The sequence below is a fragment of the Macaca mulatta genome, chromosome 9, assembly GCF_049350105.2.
Source record: "Macaca mulatta isolate MMU2019108-1 chromosome 9, T2T-MMU8v2.0, whole genome shotgun sequence".
Classification (NCBI taxonomy): Eukaryota; Metazoa; Chordata; class Mammalia; order Primates; family Cercopithecidae; genus Macaca; species Macaca mulatta.
Window position 1 is genome coordinate 104,791,438 of NC_133414.1, and position 11,299 is coordinate 104,802,736.

At 42.3% G+C, this 11,299-nt stretch overlaps 1 protein-coding gene across 8 annotated transcripts in view; it reads left to right on the plus strand.

Moving 5' to 3' along the window:
- Positions 1–2,235: 2,235 nt before the first annotated feature.
- The window catches only part of EXOC6 (exocyst complex component 6), a 218,721-nt gene continuing 209,657 nt past the window's right edge, over positions 2,236–11,299 (plus strand). The window contains exons 1-2 of one of the 8 annotated variants that reach the window (XM_077946788.1): positions 2,236–2,346; positions 10,389–10,500. In XM_077946788.1, the coding sequence (XP_077802914.1) occupies positions 10,415–10,500 (86 nt within the window). In that variant the 5' untranslated portion in view covers positions 2,236–2,346; positions 10,389–10,414. Of the gene's footprint in view, positions 2,347–6,514; positions 6,765–10,206; positions 10,501–11,299 lie in introns of those variants that run through there. The other 7 variants (XM_002805764.4, XM_077946801.1, XM_077946797.1 and 4 more) reach the window with 7 other exon arrangements.

The following is an 11,299-nucleotide window of genomic DNA, read 5'->3' on the forward strand; positions in this document are numbered from 1 at the left end:
AAGTCATATCAGAGATTTTGAATAGACTTTTTAAAACTATGTTTTAACTAAAAAAATTTAATTTTTAATTTATTTTTAAAAAGTCTTTTGTAGAGATGGGGTCTAGCCATGTTGCCCACGCCAGTCTTGAACTCCTGGCCTCAAGTGATCCTTCTGCCTGGCCCCACAAAGTGCTGAGATTACAGGCGTGAGTCACTGTGCCCAGCCACCTCTTTTCCTATTACTAAGAAATTTTATTCTTTAAAGAACAGTAGGAATATACTTTACTGAGAAATCACAGATCCATTGAAAGATCAAACCATTTTTGTAATGAAATATTATATCCTGAATTTTTTAAAGATGATATAGAAAACATATAATGGCTCTGTAGAATCACGATTTTTTAATGCCATAGATTTTTCTTAAAATACTAACTTTCTGGCCGGGCGTGGTGGCTCATGCGTGTAATCCCAGCACTTTGGGAGGCTGAGGAGGGTGGATCACCTGAGGTGAGGAGGGCGGATTACCTGAGGTCAGGAGTTCAAGACCAGCCTGGCCAACATGGAGAAACCCCATCTCTACTACAAATAAAAAAATTAGCTGGGTGTGGTGGTAGGTGCCTGTAATTCCAGCTACTCCAGAGCCCGAGGCAGGAGAATCACTTGAACCCAGGAGGCCCAGGTTGTAATGAGCTGAGGTGATGCCACTGCACTCCAGTCTGGGTGACAAGAACGAAACTCCGTCTCAAAACACAAAACAAAAAACAAAAAACTAACTTTCTAATAACGAACTGTATTACTATAAGTCTGCTGAAAATAACAATGCTATAGTTTTAAGAGCTTAACTGAATATCTTGAAAGATTTCCTAATGTTGAAATACTACTACTGATATAATGAAAACAACTTTTAACTATTTTATTTTAGATAGCATTTGCAAGACAAACTCTGTGATATTATAATTAAATATTTATTGGTTGCTCTTTACTTACAAACCACTGTGTTCCGGTGTCCAGATTATTGTTGAACAAATATTTACCAAACACCTATGTTGTGCCAGCCATGGTGTTAGCTTCTGTAGCAGCAAAACAACAATAAGAGCCCAAGTCTCTGCTTACTTTTCTGTCTCCACACTTGTCTCAGGCAAGCAGCCCCATGCTCACCGCCCTGGCCATACTTTGACTTCCCTAGCCATGTCCTCTCTCCACATTAGCGGTCTCTCTTCGCACCAACTTCTTTGCATATGACTTGGCTATGAGTTTTTCCACCACCCTGGAATATCCAAATGGTATCCACTCTCCAATTCACAGTTCCAATGATCCCTCCTCTGGATACTCTTATTCTCTTCTGAGCCCCTCTGTTTTTAAAAAATCATGGTAACCATTTTTCAGTGTACAGACCAGTAGTGTTAAGGATATTCACATTGTCATGCAACAGATCTCCAGAACGTATTCATCCTGCAAAACAGAAACTCTACATCCATTAAACAACTCCCCATCTCCCCCTTACCCTCACCCCTGGAACCCACCATTCCACTTTTTGTTTCTATGAATTTGGCTATTTTAGATTCCTCATGTAAGTGGAACGATACAGTATTTTTCTTTTTGTGACTAGCTTATTTCACTTAGCATAATGTCCTCAAGGTTCTTCCATGTTGTAGCATGTGACAGCATTTCCTTTCTTTTTAAGGCTGAATCGTATTCTATTGCATGTTTATACCACATTTTGCTGATGCATTCATGCGTTGGTGAGTGCTTGGGTTGCTTTTCCTGGCATTTTCAATCCCTTCTTTTCTAGCACTCACCTCTTACTTTCATGTATGAAATCTATCTTTTTTCTTTTCTTATCTATGTGTTTCTTCATTTTTTAAAATCTATCTATTCATCCATCCATCCATCCATCTGTCCATCCATCTGTCCGTCCGTCTGTCCATCCATCCATCTGTCCATCCAACAAATATTTATTGTCTCCTACTTCCAGGCACAGTTCTAGGCACTGGAGATAATATCAGTGAACAAAACAGAAAAAAATTCCCTGTGCTCATTAAACTGCATTCTTATAGAAGAGACAGATAATAAAAAAGTGAAGTGTACAGTGTGTCCAAAGACAGAAAGTACTATGGGACAGAAACAAAGCAGAGGGAGTGAGGTAGGGATAGAGAGTCCCAGCTCAAGGTTAAAATGCTGGATTTTATTTTTAGCAAAGCTGTCATTGAGTAGGTGATTTTTGAAGGAGTGAGCCAAGTGAATATCAGAGGTGAAAGCATTTCAGAAAGAGGGGAGAGCAGAAGCATAAGCCCTGAGGTGGAGCATGCCTGGCAAAGCGTGAGGAACACTGAGGTCTGTGCAACTGGAGTGGAATGAGACACGGGTAAGGAGCACGAAATGAGGTCAGGGCAGTCCAGGGCAGAGGGAGAGGCAGAATGTGGAGGGCTTGTAGATTATTTTAAAAGCAGGATATGTTGTCTGATTCATAACGATATTATTTGAAGGAATATTATTTGAATGAATAAGTAACAGTCTCCTATGAATGCACTACGTGTAAACCATGTCTATAGTACTAATGTGCCTATGATGCATTCCATGGCCCACACAGTATTTTTTTAAATATTAAACTTGGCTGCGTGTGGTGGCTGGCACCTGTAATCCCTCACTTTGGTAGGCTGAGGTGGGCAGATCGCTTGAACTCAGGAGTTCAAGACCAGCCTGGGCAACATGGAGGAACCCTACCTCTACAAAAAAATACAAAAATTAGCCAGGCATGGTGGCATATTCCTGTGGTTTCAGCTACTCAGGAGGCTAAGGTGGGAGGATGGCTTGAGCCCAGGAGGTGGAGGTTGCAGTGAGCCGAGATGGCACCACTGCACTGCAGCCTGGGCGACAGAGTGAGACCCTGTTGCAAAACAAAAACAAAAACAAAAACAAAAAATTCCCCATGTTGAGTATTATGGAAAGGAAGTAAGAAATACCTGTGTCCACCCTGGGCAGCATTTCTGTCTTTCAGCTTACACTGTCAGATTTGTATAAGGCAGAGTGTCGGAGGGGACAGGCAAGTGATATCTTGTGGCAAATAAAAAGCTGCTGCTATCTGTGGCATCACCTCTGACCCTTAAAGCCAGAAGATCCCCCCACAGACCAAATGATTCCAGAAAAGCAAGTTGCAAGAGCTAAAGGTCATTCTAGGCTCAGGGGTTCCCACGCCTTTGTTACTCCTGATTTTCCTGGATTTTTGTTCATCTTCTAGGCCCCCAATTCAACGCTGACCTCTGGCTCCACTGGATTTGGGAACTCTCATTCTGCCTTTCCGAAATCTTGGACCGTATCATTTCTTAATGTTTTATGACTCTGTTAGCACTTTCAGCTATGGCCTATCAGCTCCCCAAATCGTAGTCAGTAGCATATAATATTCCTAGATATTTGATGTATTTTGCTGCTTTTGTATATGGTATCGATTTTGTATTTCATTTCCGAATTGTGACTAACGTATAGACGAGCATTTTTTGGTCTACAGTGCTTGCTAGATTCACTCATTTATTCTGTTTGTTGATCTCTCTAGATTTTCTATGTATACAATCATATATTCAGCAAATATCAATTTTTCTTCTTTCTTACCAATCTTTACATCTTTTATTGCCCTATCTTGACTTATTACACTGGCTACATTTCCAGGACAATTTTGAATGGAGCTAGTGATTGTTGTTTTCCTGAGATGAGGTGGCCAATGTTTGGCATTTAGTCAGCAAACAAGATATTAGTGTTTTGTTTGTTTGTTTGTTTGTTTTAAAGAGTCTCGCTCTGTCACCCAGGCTGAAGTGCAGTGGTGCCATCTTGGCTCACTGCAACCTCTGCCTCGTGGGCTCAAGCGATTTTCTTGCCTCAGCCTCCTGAGTAGTTGAGACTACAGACTTGTGCTATCACACCTGGCTAATTTTTGTATTTTTAGTAGAGACAGGGTTTCACTATGTTGGCCAGGCTGGCCTTGAACTCCTGACCTCAGGTGATCTGCCAGCCTCAGCCTCCAGGGTGCTAGGATTACAGGCGTGAGCCACCATGCCCAGCCTGTTTTGTTTTTGTTTTTGTTTTAATAGACTTCTATTTCTAGGTTGCTGAGTTTGTGTGTGTGTGTGTGTGTGTGTGTGTGTGTGTGTGTGTTTACTTTTTGTTTTTTTGTGGACCTTTCAAAATGCACAGGAAGGAGTGGGGTAGGGATGGGAGGGAAAACTCCAACTCCACCAAGACTCTGAGCAGGATTAAACACCAGGTGATATTTACCAGGGATGGGTCACTTTCATCTGGTATTCTTCTTCTACTGATATAGGAGTTTAGAAGAAACTATTTAGGCAGACAGAGTAAGGAAGTCCTCCGTAAGCTTTTCCTTTTAATGAAAAGCAACCCCCAAATCATTTTCTTTTCTAACAAAGAGGAGCCTGTAAAATTGAGTTGCAGACATAGAAAGGCAGGCTAGAAGCTTGCATGGGTGAATGCTGGCAGCTGTGCCAATAGGGAAAGGCCACCTGGACTAGGCATGTTCAAAATGACTACTCCATCTTCCCTTTTCCTTTCCACCCACATGTGCCATAGGGAGCAGACAACCGGGGCTGGCCAAGTGGAAAGCCCATTTGCACAATAAGATTAGGGTGGGGTGGCCAGCTTCTTCATGCACTATGTAAATGTCACAGCTGGTCCAGCCAATCTGTGCACCTTATGCAAATCAGACATCACCCCCTCAAGCCTGTCTATAAAATCTGATGCACTCCCCGCAGGCTGGAAGTCCCATTCAGATGCCCCTCTCTCTCGCAGGAGAGAAAGCTGTTCTCCTTTCTCTTTCTTTTGCCTATTAAGCCTCTGCTCTTAACCTTACTTCACATGTGTCCACGTCCTTGATTTCCTTGGCATGAGGCAACGAACCTCAGACAACAAGGCCAGACAACAACTCCACTTCACTACCTTCTGGGGCACACCTGCCTTGTCCCTAGTTTCCCAGATATGTTTCCTAGAGACTGTGAATTGTAGAGGGGGTTTCTGTACCAGTGATACACATGAACATGTCAGAAGCATTTGAACCAGTGTGACTCCATCTTGAATAAAGTCTGGGTTAAATGAGGCTGATACCTACTGGGCTGCATTCCCAGGTAGGCATTCTAAGTCACAGGATGAGATAGGAAGTTGGCACAAGACACAGGTCACAAAGACCTTGCTGATAAAACAGACTGGTGAAAAAGCCAGCCAAATCCCACCAAAACCAAGATGGTGATGAGAGTGACTTCCGGTCATCCTCACTGCTCATTATAATGCTTTAGCATGCTAAAAGACACTGGCACCAGCACCATGACAATTTACAAATGCCATGGCAATGTCAGGAAGTTACCCTATATGGTCTAAAAAGGGGAGGAACCCCAATTCTGGGAATCGCTCAGCCCTTTCCCAGAAATCTCATGAATAATCCACCCCTTGTTTAGCATATAATCACGAAATATCAATAAGTATAAGCAGCTGAGCACCCATGCCACTGCTCTGCCTATGGAGTAGTCATTCTTTATTCCTTTATTTGCTTTATAAATTTTCTTTCACTTTATGGATTTGCCTCAAATTCCTTCTTGTGTGAGATCCAAGAACCCTCTCTTGGGAGCCCTTTCTTGTAACAAACATAATGCTTCCCACTAGTGGTTCCAGTACGGAGCAAGGAGCCTGGGAGTCTAGTCTTGGTGATGGAGTGAGAAAGGTGAGCGACTGATGCCGTTTTATTTGCAGAATAAACTTACTTTAAAAAAAAAGGTTGATTTCCAGTTCTAGAGGGACAGGGGTTCCTAGCAGGCCAATGGGACAGAGACTCAGTTATAGAGAAAAAAGAAAAAGGCCTAGAAAAGGGCCCCAAGGAACAGGACTATATCAACTTCACACATGGCTTGATGGCTTGATGGTGCGTCCCAAAGATCAGCCTGGGCACTACTGGCATTTCAGGCTGGATAATTTGTGTGTGTGTGTGTGTGTGTGTGTGTGTGTGTGTTGCAGGCCAGGTGGGGGTTTGTGCTGTGCATTGTAGGTTGTTTAGCAGTATCCCTGGCCCATTCCCACTAGATATCAGTAGCACTACCCACCTCCCATGGTGACAATCAAATACGTAACCAGACATTTCCCTCGAGCAGGGCACCCGCAAGATCACCCAGTTGAGAACCACTAGCCTAGGGTCACTTAAAATTCTCTTGTCAGTGGTCAGACTTAATTCTAGGAAGTAGTCAAAGAGTTTGAGCTGCAGCTGGGAAGAGAGGTTAAGGGTCCAGACTGGGAACATTCCAGTCACACATGCCATTCTTTTTTATGGACATCTTGGAATATGGCTGTTTCAAAACTTTCCACTTCCTCCTTTTCTTCTCCTCATTTGATGAATTTGTTGTCAGCACTATGAGACGGGGGAGGTTGTTTTCTCTCTTACTTTTGGGAGGAGAGCCTCTCTTGTTCATTTAATCGTGCAAACTTCCGGCAGGAAATGGCACTCAAGGAAAGTTTTGAATAAAAGGAAGATGCTGGTTTAGTCAGTGGAAACAGGAAGTTGTTGCCCTTGTCTCAAACGGTATAGAAGAAAGTAAGAGGCAGAGAGAAACTGCACTTGGCAGGACTGGGAGGAGCAGAAGACAGTAGGGTGGGAGTAGAGGGAGGGTGGGGAGAGCTGAGGAGCAGAGGGAGGCAACCGGGCCACCAGGACAGAAGACCTTGAATCTCCAGGCTGAGCTGGCTGTACCGGAAGAGGATGAATGTGCTGTGTAGGAGGAGTGGGGTCATACAGTGACAGTAAGTCAAAGCTATAGTGGTTTGTTAATTAAACTACTTTAGAGTATAGTATTCTTCTATACTATATTCTATTTTTTTTTCTTTTTTGAGATGGAGTCTCGCTGTGTTACTCAGGCTGGAGTGCAATGGCATGATCTCGGCTCACTGCAACCTCCACCTGCCTGGTTCAAGCAGTTCTCTTGCCTCAGCCTCCCGAAGAGCTGGGACTACAGCCGCGTGCCACCATGCCCAGCTAATTTTTGTATTTTTAGTAGAGACGGGGTTTCACCATACTGGCCAGGCTGGTCTCGAACTCTTGACCTCAGGTGATCCGCCTGCCTCGGCCTCCCAAAGTGCTGGGACTACAGGCGTGACCCACCGCGCCCAGCCTATTCTATTTAAATTAATACATTTTCTCTCCAATATTAAGAGCATATGCCTACATTGTAAAATCTTGAATAAAGAGAGAGAGAGAGAGAAAGCAAATGTGGCAAAATATTAACAATTGGTGAATCAGATGAAGGGTATATTTTTGTTCAGTTTATATTCTTCTTGTAATTCTTCTATAAGTTTGAAAATTTTCAAAATTAAAATTTGTGCTGTGTGGAGAGAAGAATGAATTTTTAAAACCATAGGATATTTAGAACTGGATCAGTCATCACAGATGTATGTGTTCATGAATATGTGGCCTTATTTATGAATTTTTTTTCTCTTCAGCGTAATATAGTGATGCTGATGGCTCTCTTAAGAGTGATATCTCGGCCGGGCGCGGTGGCTCAAGCCTGTAATCCCAGCACTTTGGGAGGCCGAGATGGGCGGATCACGAGGTCAGGAGATCGAGACCATCCTGGCTAACACGGTGAAACCCCGTCTCTACTAAAAAATACAAAAAATTAGCCGGGCGAGGTGGCGGGCGCCTGTAGTCCCAGCTACTTGGGAGGCTGAGGCAGGAGAATGGCGTGAACCCGGGAGGCGGAGCTTGCAGTGAGCCGAGATCGCGCCACTGCACTCCAGCCTGGGGCACAGAGCAAGACTCCGTCTCAAAAAAAAAAAAAAAAAAAAGAGTGATATCTCATCATGTATTTATGTATTTTCAGGTCCTGACAAATACAATCTAGAATTGTCAGATTTTTGCATAATTTGCACCATTTCCTTACAAGGCAGAGGTAACTCAGCTTGTAGCTTTCACTATCATTCATTCATTGGATAAGCATTTTCTCAGTATCTACTATAACTGTATACAAGGTGTATGCTCTCTTTTTTTGAGACGGAGTTTTGCTCTTGTCGCCCAGGCAGGAATGCAGTGGTGCAATCTTGGCTCACTGCAACTTCTGCCTCCCAGGTTCAAGCGATTCGCCTGTCTCAGGCTCCGGAGTAGCTGGAATTACAGGCGCCCGCCACCACAGCCGGCTAATTTTTAAATTTTTAGTAGAGATGGGGTTTCACTATGTTGGCCAGGCCTGTCACGAACTCCCGACCTCAGGTGATCCACCCGCCTCAGCCTCCCAAAGTGCTGGGATTACAGGTGTGAGCCACCGTGCCCGGCCTACAAGGTGTACACTCTTAAGCATTATGGGGAATACAAATATGAATCAGATAGACATTCAGCACACGTATAATCTTATAATTTGGTATAAGTTTAAAACCTTGCACATAAAGAACTTCTTTTTTTTTTTTTTGGCTGGAGTGCAGTGGCCTGATCTTGGCTCACTGCAACCTGTACCTCCCGGGCTCAAGTGATTCTTGGGCTTCAGATTCCCAAGTAGCTGGGACTACAGGCATGTGCCACCACGCCCAGCTATTTTTTGTATTTTTAGTTGGCCAGGCTAGTCTCGAACTCCTGGCCTCAAGTGATCTACCCGCCTCGGATTCCCAAAGTGGTGGGATTACAGGTGTGAACCACCATGCCCGGCCAAGAACTTTAAGATAGATTGAAAATTATTATTTTTGTCAAGTCTCAAAGGACTTACTCATCTTATTGGGAAATGGTGTGAGGCATATTCGTGCTGCATTTGTTCCGTCCTGCCATGGAGCAAAACTAGGGCTGAGGGTTGGGGGCTATTGATGGGGTTGAAGTGAAGAATGCTGCATTGGTTTGCCATTGCTCTATAACCCATCAGTTTGTGGCTGAAAACAACAGTCATTTAGTATTGCTCTTGTGTCTGTGGTTCAGTTGGGGCTTGGTTCATCAGCATGGGTTTGGATGGGCAGTTCTCTTTCAGGCTACTGCAGCTAGATGAAAATATATACCTTCCCCTGAAGGTCTGTGGACCCGTGGGGATTACTCTATTTCACGTAGCTCTCAGGGAATGCTTTTCTTAGGTGATGGCAGAGGTGCAAGAGGACAAACAGAAATATGCCTTAGAGGCTTTAGAAAGTCTAGGCTCAGAACTCACATGCTGTTATTTTAGCTTATGTATCACTGGCCAGCAGAAGTCACATGGCTGAGCCCAAAGCCATGGGACAGGCACAAATTAGTGTGCCCACAGTGAGGTACTGGCAAGGGTATGGATGCAGGCAGGGGTGACAAACTGATGCAATCTATGACAAATGCCACAGATTGTAGTTATAGCATGCTTTGAATACTACATTTTTAAGAGAACAAACTTCAATTTTTTGTCAGAGCTTTTAAAAAAGTCTGATAAAAACTAAAAAAAAAAAAAAGCTTCATATGGAAGAATGTCACTACTCATTCCTTTAAATATTGTCTTTCTTGTATTAAGCAAGAAAGCTGAGCTTAAACTGAATTGAAGAAGATCAAGTGCAAGTGGTGATGGGAAATGGGAAATACACGCCCATTAGTTCTTCAGGCCTACTTGGGGCTGGCTGTAGGGCACGTTTTCCTTTGCTACTTTGGGCCTCTGGTTCATGCACTCTTTCTTCCTCTCAGTGGCAGCTAGCCTTCTTAAAACCCTGACATCTTCGTTCTCTTTCTTCCTCTCCATCAAAACCTACTCTGCAGAAGGGATCTAGCAAACTCATTCACAGTGAGGCATAAGGAACTGAAAAGGAGTAAGATCTAAATGCCTCCAGCAGCATTTGTATTTGAACAAGAGATAAAAGAACTAATGGCTCTATCGCTAATGGAGGAAATTGACACTGCAGAATAGAGAAGCAAAGGAGATAGACAGGGCACCAAGGAATTAGCCTAGTGACCTCAAAATCACATCCCATAACACATTTCATTTTTCCTGGGCAAATTACCTCCTTGGGTTTGTGGTCAAGGGCATAGTTGCAGTAACAACTAGAAATGTAGCTTTGGTTATGTATTTAGCATAAATAATATTAATATATATGCCTTGTCAAATCACATGCATTTAGTAAACTTATATAGTGTAATGACTCTAATTCCTACATACAGTTATTGTCTTTGAGAAACAAGTGAATAAATATAGCCGGCACTAGGCAGGAACTTTCCGAACTGTGTCAAGGTTAATAATAAGTAAAATGTTATAAGTGGAGACAGGACAGCAACAGCTGTGCAACATTCTTGGAAGCAAAGACTTTGATAGCATGAAGTCAGACAGTGAGCTTGTTTTTGTTGCTCCTTTGGGTAAACAGAGAATCCTTCTAATAATTATAAGGAAAACGACATTTATTTTTATAAATGACAACAGTTTTTCACTCAATATCTGATGTCTGCAGCTGGGAAATCAGGAGCTTGTGGAACGATGTTGGAAGAAGAAACAGATCAAACCTATGAGAATGTCCTGGCTGAGATTCAGTCTTTCGAGCTGCCTATTGAAGCTACTTTAAGGTAGGGCACCGTTGCGTTTTATTGTGTCTTCTCTAGCGGTGGTAAGATGGTCCTTTTCCTTGCTTTTTATAATTCTTTATAAGAGTAAAAAATATTTTTGCAAAACAGTTACAGTTCTGTATGTACTTAATCTCAAAGTTTTCTTATCCTTAGAGAAATTACAGGACATAATCCATTTTATTTTCCATGTTTCCTAACTCATCACCGTAAGATTAAAAACTATGACTTTCAAATGATCAAAAAGGACCTCAATTACCTCCAAATAAATGTATATGAGGTTTCAATTGTTTTCTTTAACATATCACTTAGTGAAAAACATCCAGAACAATTAGACATATCAATGAAGCCAATTTACATTTGGGTGGATATGAGTTGTAGGAAAAAATGTGGACCATTTATTTGTATTTTAGCTGCTTTCTTGAGTGTTTGGTGACCGCTCATGTATTATTTTGTTTCCATATAAGGTTTATTTTTTTTTTCTTTTTAACATCTTCTTGGATACCAACATATAAGGTTTAAAAATAGCTTATTTGGTAATGTGGGTATTAATTTGCACAGTTCAAGAACAGGATTAAAATGAAAAACTATATGTCATTGTGTTCAAAGGGCAGCTTTTAAAATTTAATTCTTTAATTCTCTGTGTCTGCCTGTCTCTGACACCTATCAGTGTGGGAACAAGATATTCATCACTGAATTTGATAGTGACAGTCAATAAATATTTGTTGACTAATATTTGTAGATTAAGGGGAAGGATATGTGTGTGTGTGTGTGTGTGACCTCTTCATTCTCAGAAAGGCCC